General features: G+C 39.1%; 3 protein-coding genes across 3 annotated transcripts in view; 1 reads left to right on the forward strand and 2 right to left on the reverse strand.

Annotated features, from left to right (window-relative positions):
* USP34 (ubiquitin specific peptidase 34) overlaps nucleotides 1-8,111 on the forward strand; it is a 135,130-nt gene extending 127,019 nt beyond the window's left edge. Inside the window, exons 78-81 of the mRNA XM_050710062.1 lie at nucleotides 77-217; nucleotides 342-488; nucleotides 1,120-1,279; nucleotides 1,594-8,111. Of these exons, the coding sequence (XP_050566019.1) occupies nucleotides 77-217; nucleotides 342-488; nucleotides 1,120-1,279; nucleotides 1,594-2,204 (1,059 nt within the window). The 3' untranslated portion in view covers nucleotides 2,205-8,111. The remainder of the gene's footprint in view (nucleotides 1-76; nucleotides 218-341; nucleotides 489-1,119; nucleotides 1,280-1,593) is intronic.
* LOC118251182 (activator of 90 kDa heat shock protein ATPase homolog 2-like) lies at nucleotides 7,301-16,281 on the reverse strand. Its single transcript, XM_035553069.2, has 9 exons — nucleotides 16,099-16,281; nucleotides 15,800-15,990; nucleotides 12,259-12,344; nucleotides 11,512-11,626; nucleotides 10,787-10,872; nucleotides 10,278-10,400; nucleotides 9,545-9,646; nucleotides 8,656-8,707; nucleotides 7,301-8,396 (listed from the first exon to the last, which is right to left on the reverse strand). The coding sequence occupies exons 1-9, from the start codon at nucleotides 16,176-16,178 to the stop codon at nucleotides 8,221-8,223; spliced, it is 1,011 nt and encodes a 336-aa protein (XP_035408962.1). The 5' UTR covers nucleotides 16,179-16,281; the 3' UTR covers nucleotides 7,301-8,220.
* Nucleotides 16,282-16,653: 372 nt separating this feature from the next.
* The window catches only part of LOC118251090 (protocadherin Fat 4-like), a 46,869-nt gene continuing 44,415 nt past the window's right edge, over nucleotides 16,654-19,107 (reverse strand). The window contains exons 39-42 of the mRNA XM_035552858.1: nucleotides 18,656-18,853; nucleotides 17,904-18,026; nucleotides 17,345-17,513; nucleotides 16,654-16,888 (exon numbers count right to left, since the gene is read on the reverse strand). Of these exons, the coding sequence (XP_035408751.1) occupies nucleotides 16,730-16,888; nucleotides 17,345-17,513; nucleotides 17,904-18,026; nucleotides 18,656-18,853 (649 nt within the window). The 3' untranslated portion in view covers nucleotides 16,654-16,729. The remainder of the gene's footprint in view (nucleotides 16,889-17,344; nucleotides 17,514-17,903; nucleotides 18,027-18,655; nucleotides 18,854-19,107) is intronic.

The following is a 19,107-nucleotide window of genomic DNA, read 5'->3' on the forward strand; positions in this document are numbered from 1 at the left end:
CATCTGTTGCTGACGGTGTTAGCGCTGTGATGTAGTTCCGGTGATGACTTTGCAGTGTTCTTTCTTTCTTTACCAGTCTGCAATGTCAAAGAACTGTGTAAAGCTCCTCTGTGAAGATCCGGTTTTTGCAGAATATATAAAATGTATTCTAATGGATGAAAGGACCTTTCTTAACAACAACATTGTATACACCTTTCTGACCCATTTTCTTTTAAAGGTAGGTGGTTCTTTAGTGATAGTTTCTGTTCCAAGAAATGCAGTCAGGTCTGTTATTTCAGTTTAGGGTACTGTTTTCACAATTCCATTTTTTGTGGTTTAAAAAGAATCTACTCTTTGTGCAGGTCCAGGGGCAGGTGTTTTCTGAAGCAAACTGTGCCAACTTAATCAATACTCTAATTACGAATCTAATAAACCAATATCAAAGCCTAGAATCTGACTTCAGCAACCAGAGAGTTGAAATCTCCAAAGCAAGCTCTACTTTAAATGGGGTGAGTCTTTTCTAAGCCGTTCAATATCATTTAGGAGGCAGCTTATTTTCTGTGGAAGCTCTTCAGTGCCATGCAGCAGCTTCTAAAGAGGTGGGCATTGTTAGCTCAACTTTGTGCTTAAGTGGGATTTCTGAGGAGAGCATGGGAGGCTACCTGAACTGTCTGGCTGGGAGTGTTCATCTCCATTAATGAGATAGTCATAAAGTGATGCAGCAGCAGTCTGAGCTCTCCAGAAGTTTCCATTCCACTTGCACGCCTTCTCTCGGCACACACAGGATACATACTTGGGTCTCCCAGCAGACGGTGGGGACCACATAACTGGGGGCTGGCTTATTGGAGGAGGGGAAGCACCACGAAGTGCAGTGACCATTGGCATGCTCTAACCCAGCAAAAGATGTCATTTTACAGTGGGCAGCACGGTTTTGTTACCCGCTTAGAACAGATACACACTAAGGTCAGCATGTGAGTAGTGACTGGGAAATTTCGGTAGTGTCAGTGTATTTAGAATTTGATCTTTTGGATGTTCAGAACACATGGAAGCCTCTAGTTACTGCACAGATGTCTCTGTGTGTAGCTTTTATCAGAAACAAATTGGAAATAAGGCTAGTTACGGTTGTTGACTCTTTTTTAGGACCTCCGAGCACTTGCCTTGCTGCTTTCAGTGCACACTCCCAAACAGCTCAATTCAGCCCTGATTCCAACTCTACAAGAGCTTTTAAACAAATGTAGAGCGTGTCAACAACAAAGGAACTCATTACAAGAGCAAGAAGCCAAAGAAAGAAAAACTAAAGGTTTGCCTTCTATCACGATTTCACTGTAATGCTAAAATTTTACAAACTTTTACAAATTAATGTAACACATTGTTTTCTTACCACAGAGTGTAAGCCATTTCTTGGTTCCAATCCCTAATACTACACAAGAAATGCTGTTTTATTATGGAGCTAAAATTTTAAACAATACACGAATTGTCTCTAAGAAAATAAGTATTTCTTAAATTCATGTTTAATATGGAAGCAGATAAAAAAATGTGAAAGAAATGGCCTGTTACGTGGATGTATGGCATGAAAACAATGCAGTTTTTATTAGAGTTTTTTTTTTCCTACAGACGATGAAGGAGCTACTCCTGTAAAAAGAAGACGGGTCAGCAGTGATGAGGAGCACACTGTAGATAGCTGTATCAGTGATATAAAAACTGAACCCCAGGAGGCACTGACCCCAACAAGCACTTCAGATAACGAGACACGGGACTCTTCGATCATCGATCCAGGCACTGAACAAGATCCTCCTTCCCCTGAAAACAGTTCTGTCAAAGAGTACAGAATGGAAGTTCCATCTTCGTTTTCAGAAGACATAATGCTAGCAACGAGGTCGCAACACACAGAAGAGCAGTCAGGAAATGGTAAATTTGAAGAATGCAAAGAATTTAAAGACCTGCAGACTTCCAAGGATTCCATTGTAGCTGAGGAGGACTCAGATTTTCCTTCCACATCGATTTCAGCGGTTTTATCTGACCTTGCAGATTTGAGAAGCTGTGATGGTCAAGCCTTACCATCCCAGGACCCTGAAACTAGTTTATCAATCAGTTGTGGCCATTCCAGAGGACTTTTCAGTCATATGCAGCAGCATGACATTTTAGACATCCTGTGTAGGACCATTGAGTCTACGATTCATGTGGTCACAAGGATATCTGGAAAAGGAAACCAAGCTGCTTCTTGACATTAGATGGAGCATGTCTGCTTTTAAGTCTTTTTTTCCCCCCCCCAAAAAATGCTGTTTGTATAAGTTTTGCTTATTTCTGTTTTGTGCTTCAGTTTGTCCAGTGTTCTCTGCTTGAATGGCAAGATAGATTTATATGCTTAATTCTTGGTCAGGCAGAACTCCAGATTTTTATTTTATTTTTTTGCATCTACCGTACACTTTCTTAAAGGGCAATCAGATAATGGATATGTTTTATGTAATTAAGAGTTCACTGTAGTGGCTTTCATTTAATATGGCTGTCTGGGAGAACAGGGCCTCCTTGCCCTGTATGATGTAATTTAAACTTATGGCATTTTTACTGTGTATAATATGGTGTCCTCTGTGCCAGTTTTGTACCTTATAATAGAGGCAGATTGCCTCAGATCGCTGTGGTTCTTATTATCAAAATTAAGTTTACTTGTATACTAAACAACCACAAGAAATTTGATTCTGTAAAGAATCCTCTTTAGCTGTGGCCTGGCAGTATATATATGGTGCTTTATTTAACAGAATACCTGTGGAGGAAATAAAGCACACTTGATGTAAAGTTAATTGTTTTATTTTTATTGACATGATCAATTGCTATTCTGTGCACTTCATTAAACTGATTGTGATGACTTTTCATTTGTTTATATATGTTGCTTCAGTCTTTGGATTTCTCATCAAAGACAACTTGAAAACTGAAACAGGTGCAGAAAGAAATGATGCTCAATTGTATATAATTTATGTAAATCTTGGTCCTTTTTTGGTTTACTGTGCATGCATGTTCAGTCACACAGTTGAGAGGGATTGGTTGTTTTTTACTATTTCTTCAGCACTTAATAACAAAGTGGTGGAAGAAACCAGTAGAACTTTTCATGTCTTCCTTTAATTTTAACCCTTGTTAGACTATTCTCCCCTTTTTTCCTATGCTGTCATCTTCCTTTGACTTTCCTCTACCTGTGCTGCCTCTGGGGCCCACTCCCTCTGGCCATGCTCCTACACTTTCTTGACACCGTCTCTGCCTCCTTAAATGCTGGGCTGACTTTATCATCTCTTCTTGTCACCTTTCCTCATGTTATTTCTGAGCAATATCCATTTTGTAGTTACCTCTCAGATTGTCGATGATTTTGATTTTAACCTGATTAAACAATTTTCAGCTTCATTTTCCAGTATCTAAGTTCATTTGGGGTTTTATTCTCTTTATGACATCTTTCTCTTTTGAATTTCTTCATTCTGTCCACCATATAATGTAGTTTAGCATCATCTACTTGTCCATGATTCTATTGTGTGGTGCTTTTATGACTTCTCTTACTCTCTTTGAATTTATTCTTTCTTCTTTTAACCTTCTGTATTTTTTTTAACCTTCCATAGTCATTTCTGTCTTCAGTTTATGCTTTATATTCCCCTTTATTAGCACTTTTATTCCTGCATTTACAACCATTGTATTAATGTTGGTGAGGTCTTAAGTTGGTCTCATCATTATTCAAACATTAATTATGTTTTTACTCTCCTTAGGAATAACCTTATTACCTTCTCTGATCAACTTCTCCATAGATTGCAATGTCAGAGAAATCCTCAACAGTTTCTAGTCAGAACTTCTACATAATGACATCAGAATTCATCTATCAAGTCTACCATGCCTCAGAATTTGTGGTTAAGAAGTTTGGGATCACACCTTAATTTAAGAGCTTCAAGAAATCAAATCATCCCTTTGGTGAGTAGTCTCTGTAATTAATTACTCTTATTAAAAATGTGCATCTGAATTTTGTTAATGTTGTTAGACTTCAGCTCTGGCTATGGCATTTTGTCAGGCTTTGGCTTCTCATACAGGATGAGATCATACCGTAATTGTCACTGAAGAGTGGGATTCTGTCTTGCGAGGGTTGTTTTTCCTGATACTTCGAACGCCCTTTTTGAACCAAATATAGACATTTCAGCAATCATTTCATATATGTGATACAAGTAATAGCATAGTTCTGCCCCTTCTGTGTGCAGCTCTGACCAGCTGAAGACTGCAATGACTAGGTCCTTTTAAGTTATTTTCAAGATGTTTTCCCCTACATAGTTGTGTATGGGATTTGCAAATATTGTCAGTGGTAACTTTTGTATTTTATTATAATTTATTCTCCCAAAGACATAACTAGCCCTTTAGAATCCCACTGGAAGTCCATTTATTTGATAATCATTTTTCATTAACAAGGCCTCTTGGAACTTTCAATTTCAGACTATGTTTCAGTGATGCTGTATTTTGGTTTTGGTAGCTCCTCAAGTAAATACCTTTAAATAGTAAAACACACATCCTACATAAGTTGTGTTATGCCAGCAGTTCCCCTTGTAACCCCTTCAAAAACCTAGATCATATTTGTTTGATGCTTTATTAAAAAATGTTGATTAGCTTTAATTAGATGATGATTCTATGATTCTAAACTGACTGAATACTAGCTTTTCTATTATTTTGCTCAAAAATTGTGTCAAGATTACCCTTACGTTTACCTTTCCTTTTTTCCTTTTAAACCGAGTTTTCCTTCAATTCTATTGGTAATTTTTTCCAGTTTTCTTTCAGTTTCCTAAAAAAGAACCCTTAGTTTTGTACATAGTATTCCCCTCCTTTTTACTTTAAATCATTTTTCTAGTTTATATTTCTTTGCCTTCAGTTTCCTGAAACAAAACTAAGTGGTACCTGCACTTGTCTTCTCTTCCATATCTGTTTTTCCCCTTTGAAGTTTGCACCCATTTCATTCATCTTCCTCTATGACCCTTATTTTACATGTTAAGTCATTATTTCTTGCATAGTATTCCCCTCCTTTTACTTTAAATCATTTTTCTAGTTTGTATTTCTTTGCCTTCAAGAACACCATTGTTTTCACTTGTCTTTAAAAAACCTCCAAGTGTCTTCCTCCCTCTCTTAAAGCTTTTATTCTCTTCCACGGCTCATCCCAACTCTGACTTAATTTGTTACATATTTCCTCCTAGAGGTCCTACCTCCCATTTAACCCCTGCAAAATTGAGCTTTTAAAATTGTTTCTCCTTTCATTGTCCTCACTGTGCATAGTCTGTTACAGCTAGTGTCTGCCTCCTGGGCTCAAATTGTGAAGATCATTCTCTACACCTATTTTTTGGCTGTCCTCTTACAACTCTTCCCTTTCACATTTAAATTATTTTTCCTTTTGGCTTTCTCAGAGATGAGGTTGGTTGTCCAGAAACTTACTATGTTATGGAAGTGTTATATCGCAAACTATTTTTTTCTGTTTCTGCTTTGTCTCTTCACGCTGCTTGCTCTGCTTAGAATGCCTTCTGTGCTCCTGTGCCTTTTTTCAAACACACAAATTCCAATACGTTTTGTGATTGTTTTCCTCAAACTCTCTCCATCTGTCTCCACTCCTCCACTTTTCACTTTTGTTATACTGGGAACTCTTAAAACAAACATTCACTTATAAAACAAACTAAATTTATGCTACTAAACCATTTGTCATTGTATTGTTACCAAATGATAAGTAATTCCTAACTTTGCTCCATCCAGCTCAAGGACTGAGGATAAAAAATAATTTAATGTTCTTTGGTTTTAAGTAAACTGTTGGGGAGTTTGTGAGAACAGGGAGTGTTAACACTCCAGAATAAATTGTTTTGCCTCTCTAAAATGGTGATTGCCCCCTTCATACCAGGTGTGATTAAAAGTGCTAGAAAAGTGCCACCTAGTACAAGTAAAACAAACATATCTCCGATTTTTCTAAATCCCAATATAACTGAATGCAGAACTTGAACTTTCAGGTCAGCAATACAACACTAACGTCAGCTAAGTTCCAGCACCTACAATGAAGATGGGCAGGGTGCAGGAATGCTGGTGAAGCAAAAACAAGAAGACGTCCTTTTTTTGCCTGTAAGGACAGTCAAACAGAACTCCTCCTGGCTGTGAAAGCAGAGGAACTCATTGCCCAGTTCTTCTGCTGGGCCAGCCTACAGGGATGAAGAGGTAGGTATTTCATGTCTTTAATTTAAGAAAGCTTATACGTATTATCAAACTTACAGCTGTGCAGGCCTGAGGGAACAAGAAGGATGCTAACCACAGGTCGTCTCGAGTTCACTACACCTTGCATTAAAGAGGAACGCAGAGCTGGCTGGGGCTGTTCCTCCTCGCACAGCCTCAGACCTCCCGGTGGCAGCAGCAGTTTCCTGGGGTTTTTGGCTGTCCCACATCTGGAAGTGAGTGGTGCAACACCCAGGAACACAAGTAAGTCATTTCTTTTTTTACACTGGTGTTTTGCAATTGGTCCAGTTGATAACTCCTGCTAGTGGAAGGAGACGAGAAAATTCAGGCCAGCAAATCATACAAGTGGACACTTATGACCCTAAAATGGAAGCTTTTGCTAACTCTGTAGGGAAAAGTGATATGAGGCATATTTCCAGAAAAGCACTGGGGCTGCAGTACATACTGTTTGAAGAGACTTGCTATTATTTTTGTATTTTGGAGAACTAATACTTTGGATGTAAGTAACTACTCTCAGATTGTCACAAAAATTGTTACAAAATCTCTTAGTCTATACTTAATTTAGGGATCTCAGTTTTATACCTAGATTTTCTACTTTTACCTAAAGGTTGCCCCTTCATCAACGAATACACTCTAGCTGGAAATTACTTTTGTATTCAAAAGATAAAGCAAATTTTCTTGAATATTTATGAAAAAAGGTACCTAAACTTTTAGAAATAGTAGAAAAAATTAGAAAGAGAGAAGCCTAATCTACTAAAACATGGCATTTTTCAAGAGGTTGTTCTCCACCCTCTATATGGACACCTAAAACAAAAGCAATGCAACGTTTACTAAACAGTCTTTGTACATCTATCCTGTTGATGTTAGGTGTCTGCTCTTGTTAGTACAACAAACCTCACCTAAGTGCAAAGGGGATAACCAACTGCAAACTTTTAAGGGAAAACCTCTCCTGCTGAAAGAGCACCACATCATTATCTTCTGCATGATTTAAGTTTGTATGATGAGGTTGTCATATGTTGGTGTCCTGTAAAATAAAATATATGGGACTTAACTCCTATACAAACTCATTTAGTTAGACATATCAGTTAATGGAGAAAATAAACCTGCATGTAAAACGATGCATTTTATTGAATCAACCATGTTTTCCAAAGGCAGCTTGCCCTTTCTTGGTAAATTTGTTTCAAATTGCATACTGAACTCATTTGAGAATTAAGTTATTCTTGCTAACCTCAGTATGGCTATAATTAAGAGTAACAGTTCCTTACTTTCAATTTCCCAACTACTCACCTGTCAAATTTATCTAACAAACAGTTGTTTGCTACAGAATTGCAAACAGCCATAAATTATTGAAGTGGAAGATTTACAGAATTTCAAGAGGAAAAAAATAATACTGTTTGTTTCTAACGAATTAAATTTCACACTGAGGTCAAGTAAGGCAGTACAGTGCATGCAGACTTAACAGTGGTAAGCATCATACCAACCAGAATAACATGGCATTTTTAATAATCTTTCCCTAAAACTGTCTACAGAGTTAGAAACAAATTCTGTCTGCAGTTAAACCAATCTCAAAAAGGTATTTGAAGAGGCCGCAAACTATATTCTCCATATTTCAGATCTAATTTATCATCTGTTTTATAATCCCTTTCAGTTCACCTCTGATGAGTATCCCATTTCCTAGAGAGACAATTTGCCACTTAATACACTGAATGTTAAAGAACTACAAATGCTTTCTACTGATTCGTGTAGCTTACCTACCGCCGATGGTAGTATTTTACTGCAGTTGAATCATAATTGACCTCTCAAGTTAAGTTGTAGGTAAGTGCAAATGAGATCAATTTCCCCAAGTAAATCTGTTTTATATACATGGTCTGACTTAGAGGCCACCTCATTCACTAAAAATCCATAAATAATGCTTAAATTATATACCATATTATAGAAGTGGGTCTTTATTCTTCCCACAAATAAATTATAAAAAAAAAGTTAACAACATATAAAAAGTAATGCCCTAACAAAACTATAGTGCTGTTATCATTCCATATTGTCTTTGGATTGCTGCAGTAAAATACGTATTTCTTCAAAATACTGCTTCTTCCAACATTGTCTTGCACTATCTTCATTAGAGACAGGAACGCCTTTACACTCTAACTGCAGTTCTGTTTCAGCAGCCATATCGTTGAAATTCAAGGTAACCGTTGCATAATGTTCTGAAGGAAGAAAAGATAACATTTCAATGAAGTGTTTTTCAAAGGGTTAAATTAAATGTATGGTAGCGAATTTCATCTACTTTTGCCTGCCTCTGAGTGAAGCCTGTTTTCACAGATGATAACTTCTGTGGACATCAAGCTGTTCTCTAAAAAACACAGACTAAGCAAGCTTCCAGTTAGCAAGGCTGTTAACTGTCATGTTGTTTTTTTTTTTCCATGCAAAGTGTAGTCTCTGTTAGGGGTCCTCAGAAAGACTCACCATCGGGCCAGTTTCTGCACCTCCACTTCAAGACAATTCTTTGGCTTGGGACCTGGATGAAAATAAGAAGATTCCTCCCGTTAGCATGTTCTCTGCTTTTGGGATAATTCACACTGCAACTACTGAATGTTAATTCTTCCCTGAAAAGTAAGGAAGGGAACATTATCTTACATAAGCAGAAACACCACTGCAACCAATATGGAAATTGCTTTTTGTTTGTCTGTTCGTAAATAAACTGTTTTCATTAAACTCTCAGCTTGCTACATTCCATTATTTTCTTCTCTCTGTGGAAAGGTCATGCTGATTAAATACTAATGTAAAATATTGGTTTTATTGCGGACCTTGAAATGGGGGCAAGTCATGCTTTCATCCCTACACTTTATTCCCTGTCATCTGGATGGCTATAAGATACAAGTCTAACCTCAGCCACTGTGTACATGGTTTTCAGAAGTTTCAAAAATAGAGCCGAGCTCTAATCACCACTTTTTATTTTCTATTTGCAAGAGCACTCAGTTGGAGACGGTGAAATATTTGCCTTGAACAGCAGAGAGATCGTTTCTCCAGTTACACGAGGAATAGGTATGGATTTGGGAGATAAGACTTAAACCTGCTTTCTAACACCTCAATAAAGAAAGAAAGAAAGATGGTGCTCAGTTCCCTCCCCCCAGTGCAGGCCATTAAAGTATAACTGATCCCTGTTCTTTTGCTGGGGAAGAAAAAAAAAAAAATCACATAGTAGCAATTTCTGCCTTTGTTGTAGAGGAACTGAACAGGCATTAGAAAAAGCTCATGTCAGAAACTTATGCTACTTTTTTAACTCAAAGAAGAAACTGACCTGTCTCCACCCCTATTTTTTAAGTGCAAAATAGAAGGTTTTGTTTGTTCTTACCAATTCTGCGTATTCACCACTGACGCAGCCATCAAACATCTGGAGTTTCCCTCCTTTCTCAGCTTCAATCACAGCAGGACACTTAGAAAACTTCTGTACCAACTAGGAAGAAAAGAATACAGCACAAGTCAGTCACCTACAACCATACACTGATAAATAATGCACCATATTATGAGACAAGGGAGGTTTGTATATAAATTATATAAAGATGCAATTTCATTTTGTGGATTTGGCTTTTCTTCCTATTAAGTTAAGGACAAAAAAAGGTCTAAGCCACCCTAATAAGCTCTCATTAAACATGTAAAGCAGAATGATCCTCCTGCCACCTTACAGAGCTTTTTGCTTGCTATCTCGAGAACTTGACAACTCGGTTAGAGAGCTAGCTTTTGTTCAGTGGTAGGACACCATCCAGCTGACACACTACCTCAGCAACTGTCAACTGCTTTTCCATTTTCTCCACTGAAATTCCTCAGTGGCTTAAAACATGAATCTTTTCAGCAAAACTTAACAAATAATGACTATCAGAATTATAAATACTTTGTGAAGTTACAAGAAAATGACAGCTCACTAATTTTTGGATGATTACCTCTCTCATTCCATTTAATGTACCTAGGGAAAATTATCTTCACACTACAAATGTTACACATTTTATCACTTACACAGCTATACAGATGTAATGATAGCCTCCTTTCTTGTACAACTCTTAAGCTCTTCTACTGAAAATATCACTTACTTCCTTAGTTGTGAAGATGCTATATAGCTCATCTGCTGGAGAGTTGAATATTTCTCTCATAAGTATCTTCACGGTTGGAATTTTTACACCAACTGTATCTGAAGAATGTGGCAAAACAGAAGCCTGTAAAGCAAAGAATATTCACATGAATGACAGCAAAATCAGGCAATTCTAAGTTCTGAACGTTCAACCTTACACATGCTGTGTTGTGAATATACAATAACTAAACAATGTACTTCGATATTTTTGACAGCAGTATTAATCAACCATTACAGAACACCGTTAAAGATACACGCTGGTATCCCCACCTGGTAGACCCACACCCAGGTTCTGTGACAGGGCATTTTGGTGTCACATGCCCTGACCACAGCAATAAGCAGGCAGCGCCATCCCAAAGGCTTCCATGTTCGCAGGTTACCACAGGGATATGCAATTGTTACCACAGCAAAATCTGCAGGGACTGCGTTTATGACAGTATTAAACTTGTCCGACACTTCAAGCCAGCATACCTGCACGGCGTTCCCACTTAGTTTTCTCTCAGCAGCCACATCCTGACCAGTAGCTTTTGTTGGCAGAATCATTCCCAAGGTAAACTCTGTAATGAAGAAGAGCACTGTTCAGCACAACATTTGAGTCGTACAACCACCCTGACATTTTTCTGTCATGAAGACTGCTGGCCAAAACTGCAGAATGGGTAAAACCATTGAGATGCACAAAAGGGGACATTAAAGATGGGAGCACAGAACAGGACATACAATTCCAATCCGGTTTCCCTACCTAACCCATGTCTTTATTACCCATAGTCAAAAAGCAATTTCCATAAAAATACAGGCTTTTCAAAAATACCTGAACCCAAATTAATAAGATTTGCCCATTAAGGCATACACCATCTCCATTAACTTCTCAACTATTTATCAGCAAATGGAAAAAGAGGGTAGAGCCCTGTTCTGCTAGCCAACCAGTCAGGCTGCAGGTCTTGCAGTGATTTCTGTGGTCAGCACGTGTAACAAAAATATAGCCTGGATCACTACAGAAGCTTCTGGACACTGTCACATTTGACAGCAACAAAGATCTTGACTACAAGGACTAACATACTAACATTTTTATCTCAGCTGGTAACAGTCAGAAAGAAAAAAAGAGAAGAAAAACCCACAAAGGACTTGCCAGTATATCACCCATCTCTTTGAGAAAGAAGACTGCATAAAAACATATGCAGCACACTGCCTTGCATTACCTGTTTTAAGTGCTTTCAGGTAATCTCTGAGGGCCTCTCTGACTTTTGTGGTTCCTTCAGTTCTCATGAGGTCCTTCAGAACGTCGCCTTCCCCTTTCTTTTTGCTAACATTTATCTAGAAACACAAAAATGACGACAAAATCTAAGACACATCTAAACATTAGCCTTTTGGGTTCTGGCAATAAAAGAGAATATTTTGGCTTTGTTTACTACATTCAGGGGACAGCTGCAGTTTCAAGTTCATTATATTCTCCATTTATCCTACCTTTGCTAAAAAACCATCCTTTTGGGTTTTCACTTAAATAAATTCAGTATTTCATTTCCAGGGCGGCTTATTTAAGATCAAGTATAAACGGTTGTCTAATACACAGCAAAAGCTGAGGAATCTGTAGAAGCCAGAGTGTCAACTACTATACAACAACCAACAAGGAGAGTCCTTAAGTTCTCAGGTTGTTTTTTCTTTAAGATTATAACAAGCAGAGTTCTTCTCAAATGTGTAGTTAGTATACAGTCACAAACAATAATTAGCAAAGAAAACCGTGCACATTCCTAGTAGGTAAATTTGAGAACAGAGATGAGTATAAGATTCCAAATATAAAAATGAAAACATGAAGAGCAAAATAAACTATCCAAGTGTAATTATCGCACTTAATCAGAGCATAAATCAAAATATGATGCCTAAACGTTGATTAATGCTTTATTTAAGAATTCTGAACCTATATAGCCATATCAGTATTTCACACCTACCTCTGTATCATCTACCTCATTTTCTTCTGACAGGTTAGGAATTTCAACAGATCCCTTATGTTTCTCACCAGACTCTTTCACTGTACCTGTATTAACATAACGAATTCTTAAATGCATTATTAAAAACTATTTCCCCCATCACAAGAGCTTGGAAATTAGTTGTTCAAAACTGTTACTTGAAGCAAGTTGCCTAGAATCCAATTTAAAGGAACTAAAGAGCAACAAAAAGTCTCAGATATGTCACAATACTTGCACAGTAAACTATTCTCAGAACTGTATTTCCTGCACAGAGGCAGTCAGTGGATATATGTACACTCACACAGGTACACCCTCTCATTAAGCTCATTTTACACTACCATTCTGCTCTCATCTTCAGTTGTCAGCTGTTCTAATACTCTCCACTTTCAAAGATGTGTCTGCCATCACAGAACATGAATCTAAAAAGGGGGCAGGGGAAAAAAACAACTTCCTCCTCCCCTAGATTTCTCTGCCCATTAATGAGAAGCTCCCTGGAATGCCAGCTATTCCTCCTCGAATGCCTTGGAAGCTCCTACCGTACAGACACATTACCATCAAACACATGTATGTATGACAGACAGGTGGATGACTGAAACATACAGAATAGGAAACTTCACTTGTGAACGTTTGAGAACAACCCTTCTGCTCTTTGCAGTTGTACTGAGAACTGCTGGTAATAACTGTACTCGTCAGACAGACTGTGCAGGACCAGAGAACACGCTCTGCTCCCGTGTCTTTTTGGGCAAAGGCCCACGGTCACTTACCTCCTGGGCTATAAAGCTCTACGAGCTCGATACACGTGTTCTGGAGCATGAACCCTACCCTTGCTTTAGACCCTTCCTTGCTTTAGACCTTTCTGTGGAAGGATTCAATGTAAGGTCTGCCACATTCAGTTTTCATTCCAGTGAAGACCCCCTTGCCTTACAAAAGCATTTAGTTATTTAAATTTGTTCACCATTTAGATCATGTTAAAATCTGTTCAGAGAGCAATAGCAGAAGCATGCACTTCTGCCCCAAATCCAGTTATCTTCATACTGTTCTATCCACAAGACTAAAATACAAACAACCCAGTGTTAAGCATGACTGCAAAAGGGGAGTTATCATCAAGGCCAGCATCATATTTATTTGGATTCTCTCACCTTCAAAGGAGCTAGCCAAATACCAACTCCCCCTCATTACCTATGCCCCGAAACAATCGCCTACCTACGGGGCGGCACTAAGCGCTGATACAACCTCGTGCCTGAAGGTCAAGGTCACAGTGAAGTACACGCAGAAAACGCTCAGACATTTCTAAGCCAGAAGAAGAGTGAATGATGGTTAGTAATGCAAAGTGGAGTATGGTGCAAAGATTCCATCCTTGTCAGAACAATTCAATGAAGCACAGCATGGGACACAGTCAGTTAGTCCAGAAGGACAGCCACATCCACACAGCAAAAGGTAAGCTACAAGACCTCCCTCGGGCTTCTCATTGTCTCCCAGGAGAACCTGTTAGCTCAAGTAGGAAGCCATGTGAGCTACTTAATTAAACCATTACTATGCTTCAGAACCCAACATACCTCCCATGCAGCCTCCTCAGTTTCCTCTCTACTGTTTCCTTCCAGTTCCAGGATTAGCACTGGCAAAACTACAGAGCACTGTTTTTGCACACGTTAAAGCAAATCTTATGTTCAGCTACTCTCCCCCACGATATGTGCAAGCATGCAGGAAGAATTTTTTAGGAGCAAAACACAAACTTGACTTCTATCCATTCTGCTAATTTTATTACCAATGTTAAGAACTCTTAAAGAACAGATTCCCTGGTAACACAGGCCAGGATGACAAATTTAGTTTTATATAAAAACAGTAAACAGACTTTCTCTCCTTCCAAAAAAACTGCTTGTCCAAGGGATTGATGCAGATGTTATCTGTGCTGGACAGTAGAGTCCAATCAGTTAACAAAGTTGGTTGTTCAACATTATGTAGGTACAGCTGTGGTACAGCTTCACATTTTTACTATCACTGTAATGTAAGCAAAATTATTACCTTTTATGGAAATAAAATAGAAATACTCCAGTAGCAGAGCTAAGAATAAATGATTTTTTTGTTGTTGTTTTCTAACAATCCACCATTTTAGAAAATTAACGGTAAAAGCATGTTTCTTGGAAAGACCTACTTATAAAACCACTGTTGCAATACATGTTTAAAAGAACATACACCACAGTCCTCATAAAGCTTCCATCACCATGTAGAATGATCCATTAAAATCCTCATTACATCCTCAAAAAGTGAAAGAGAGAGCAGCCATTTTGCTCAATTACAGTGCCATTAAGTACTGTTAGTTCCTCACTTTCTTGGTGCTCTGTAATCCTAATTGCTAAGGGGAATATTTTTCTTCCCAAATTGGACTTTCCTAAATGGCTACAAATTTCAGGATTTATATCTTTTCTGTCCTTAAGTATCCACATTTTAATTACAGCTTGAATTCCTAGTTATCTGGGAAGACATGCAGAAGGAAATAATCACAAAAACTATTGTTTTCGCAGTTCAGTCTCAACTCTCATTTCTAATTAAGAGCTCTCAGAAAACACACAACGTGGTGGCTAGCACGTAAAAAATCAAACAACCCCAGCTGTTTCAGAATTTCACCGTGTAGTAGCAAACTCTTTTAAAACTAACCTCACACATTACCTAACACAATACTAGCTGTCTGTGGTTAACAATGAAGGGCACGAAGATCTAATACAGAAGAGGAAAATAATTTATGAAGAATTTGTATAGAAATGTAAACAACAAAACACTGTATATCTGCCTATTTCTAAGTTTTAGACAGTGAAATAAAACAAACAAAAACAGGACCAAAACTATTTAAAACTTTGATAATTTTAGCTTATTTAAAAAACTGATTATAAGTATTTAAATTGCACTGATATAAAGCGTACCTCCCTTTTTTTCTGTTTGCCTTCCTTTCCGTTAGATTTAGACCGCACGTGTAACTACTTCCTTGGTTTATAACGCATTTATAATATAGTTAACTATCAAGGTGAACCCAAACTAAACATAAGTACTTCTTTAAGCCTCCTAGTCTCAATTCCAAATTTGTTCAGATATGAGCACTAGTCTCATCATCAAATCAAACGCTGAAGTCACAGTCAGCCAAACCAAAGCGAAAGAAACAAACAAAAAAAACATAACCCACAGTCACCAAGAACCGTGCTGGACAGGGCACCACAAAAAGGAGAAGTGTGAAACACCGCCCGCTGGAGCAGCCAGCAGAATCACCAGAGGCTACAGTCCTGTTTCGGGGCACAGGAATAAAGAGGGAACATTAAACATGGCCCTTAGCATTCCTGCCTCCTGCAGAAAGAGTGAGGCCTGGGGGATAGCCCGTTATCCCCCTAGAACCACCGTTTCCAGTTTCCTTACTCCCACTGTTTTATTTTTTTCCCTCACACAACCGTTATATCCTCAACGCAAACCGCGCTGGGTTTGGGAACGTGCCCCTCTGCTCGGTTCCTCCTGCCCGCCCGCCGAGCCGCCCCCGCACCTCTCCAGGCGAGCCGCAGGTTCCACTCGTAGAAGAAGATGAGCTTCCCCTTCCGGCTGCTGCAGGACGCCTCGCCCTCGGCCTGCTTCAGCTCGCTGATCTCGCAACGCCCGGCCTCGCCCTCCACCGCCAGCCCCACCAGCACCTCCTTCAGCTTGCTCTTGGACCAGCCGGTAGCGTCCCGCTCCGTCCTGCGGCGGGAAAGCGGCGCCCGTCAGCGGCGCGCCCACCCCGGCCCCTCACGGCCCGCAGCCGCCTCAGGGGGCCCCGCGCGAGCCCCGCCAACGGCCGCCCCTCACCAGTGCCAGTTGTTGACGTTGGTGGCGTCCGCGCGCTCCTCCACGATCCACCGCGGGTCCCCCTGTCCCCACTTGGCCATGGCGCTGCCCCCAGCCCTCCGCACCCGGCCCTCGGCACCCGGCCCGCCCGCGCCGGCGGCCAGAAGGTGCCAGAAGCTGCCCCTCCCCCGAGGCGGCGCTGAGGCGGCCCCGCGCGGCTCCCGGCCCCTCAGGAGGCGCAGCCGCCGGGCCCGGGCCGGCGCGGGAGTGCAGAGCACGGCCGTGTAACAACAAAACGGCACAAACAGCACAAAACACCCCTCCACACCCCTTTTGGAAAGGCGAAAGAACAGAAAAGGGGATGAAGGCTTGAGGAACGCTTCATCTACCCCTAATGAAAAGGCAGTGCAGGAGGAAGCTGGCTGTTTTTTTCGTGTTTTTCTTTTGTCTTCTTTTATTCATAACACACAGAATTAAATACCCCGTAAGAAGCAACTCTATCGCTTGTTTTCTTTCTTGTCCATCTCTTACAGCACAAACAGGAGTAGCAAGCATTAAAATTCAGATAGCGTCCTCCAATTATTACACATTTAATTTTGTATTGTTACAGTGGTTTTGTGGCTTTCATAAAAGTTCTCTTTGTCAAGCACTGTTACTGAGGAAAGCTATCATCATCGGACTCATCTAGTTCAGATTCTGTATCCAAAATAATTGCCGCTTCTGAAAATTTTACTCCTTTTATTTCTTTCTCAGGGACTTTCTCTGTAAGTGAAGGAGTAAGTGAAGGAGCTGAGTCATGATTTGAGCAGTCCTGCAAGAAAACAAAGAGCACAGCTGAGGCAATGCTACCGATGGTAGAGTGGACAAATTCTAAGCACCAGAAGTTATATCACTTTAACGTGTATTCTGCCTCTGAAGCTTGCAAAGAAAGCATCATCTTCAAAGCTGCAAGCTGTAGGAGCAGCAACACACGAGAACCCTTTCCTGTACTTGTTCTGCAAAAGATGGAAGAGAACCACCCTTCTTTTCTGCATCACAAAATCCTCCTCCTCCTCCCTCCGAAGCAAAGACAAACAGCCCCTCCTCAAAGCTAGTCATTACTTATGATTTTTTTTTTCCATGGATGAGTTCAGTCACAAGTTTACAGTCTTTTAATAATTATTTCAGTAATTTGATGAATAGTATAAAATAACTTTCACTCCATTCATTGCAATTGAAAAGCCAATTGCCTGTTTTGTTGTGATTTTGGCAGTGGCTTGGCACTTACATTTCTAGGTAGAGCGGCATTTTCAGAAGCTACCTTTTTTTCTTGTTCACTGCTGATATCTAATAGTGTCTCAAGGTAATTGCACTTTTCATTGGCCTGAAGTACGTCTTTGTCAGCATTGCCTTCTTTGGTATCCTGCAGGTTGCTAAATGCTATTGTTTCAGTTCTTCTGAAAGAGAGTTAAGAGAATTCATAACACCTTCATCTTGCAAATAGTTATGTGAAAAAATCTTGGCTTGTCTGAAACAGAGAAATACGTATGCTGATTTCAAAATTACTGGGATTTTACCCAGGTGAATGATATGTAGCTTCTTATAGCCTGAAAGCTTTTTTCCTGCATAAGGCTTAACAATAATGATTTGTGATACAAGATTAAAAGGTATTAGCTCCCTCAAAGCATAGATACTATAGCCTATTACTGTAACAGTTCTTAGAAATCAACATACACGCTATTGAAAGATGCAAGGAAAATCGTACGTTACCAGAATAACCAAGAAACACGTCTTTTGATATGGCTTTTTTTTTTAATATAAATTTGTGGTATCAGCATTCTACTTACACTTCATTTGTATCCTCTGGTTTCGCTAGGTTGTTCAGACTTCCATTTATGTCAGCTAAATTCGGATTATCAATACCCTCCACTTCATGTAGCTTCTTAACTGAATACTGTTGTTCATACATTCTGAAAATGATAAATGCATTAAAATTAAATTGCTCATTCTTTTTAAAGACTGGCTTTACAATTGTTTTCCAAATAGAACATGAAATTATTGGTATCATAGTTTTAATATACAGCATCTATTTTCTGTATTATTCTGGCAATTAGTTTTGAGTATTACCTATTTTTTGATTATATATTAATCGTAATAGTGTAAATATGAGCTAACCTCTTGAAAACATATTTCTTTTCCTCATCTACATAGTCCTACAGGCATTGAAGTCAGCAACAAAATGTCCCTTGACTTCAGTACACAAGTTAATGTGGTTAGAGAAGACTTAACACATGTATATTATAGGTACTTATGGCCCCCTTCACAGCCAGAAATTTCTGCTATCCACATTTCTATTTTTAAAAGTATTTGTTTCTGCTGTTGCTTTGTGCCAAAAACAAAAGAAACCAACTTTAAGTTATGTATATTGAGAGGTGTTTAATACCTAGAGTAAAAAGCCTATTTTGATAGACAGCAAATCTTAGGCAATACTTGATCCAAATATGAACAATTTATCAGATTAGTCTTTTTCAAGTTGACATTTAAAGTAAACTAACTGTTGTCAGTCTAAACTACATTGTTAAAGTAAAAATATGCGTACCTTTTCCTTTTTATAGAAATAACCACATATACCAGGAAGGCTATGAGGGTACAGGCTAACAGAACACTGAGAACAATAGTTGCAATGAGTTCAGGAGTTGTCGAGTCAGCAGGAGTCTCTTCTATGTCAGCGGTAACAGATGTTGAAAATATCTTCTGAAGTTCCTTCTCAATGTTTGCCTTCTGCTCCCTAAGTTTTCTGTAGACAGAAAATTAAAATGCTAATGATTTGTCAAACCCTCATTTAGGCTTGCAGAGTACTGAAGAAAATAATAGAATTTCACACGCTGGTCTGCCAAGATTGTCTTGTCATGTCTTCCATTCAGGAAAAATTCCATTTTCTAGCAACCAGTCCTGGTGCTTATGAACTAAAATGATGCAAAACTTGGAAAACTGAACTTGAGATGTCAGTATCCTCTAAATCCAGCTCAAGGCAGCCACGTATAAACAGTT

The sequence above is a fragment of the Cygnus atratus genome, chromosome 3 (genome assembly GCF_013377495.2).
Source record: "Cygnus atratus isolate AKBS03 ecotype Queensland, Australia chromosome 3, CAtr_DNAZoo_HiC_assembly, whole genome shotgun sequence".
In the NCBI taxonomy this organism is placed as follows: Eukaryota; Metazoa; Chordata; class Aves; order Anseriformes; family Anatidae; genus Cygnus; species Cygnus atratus.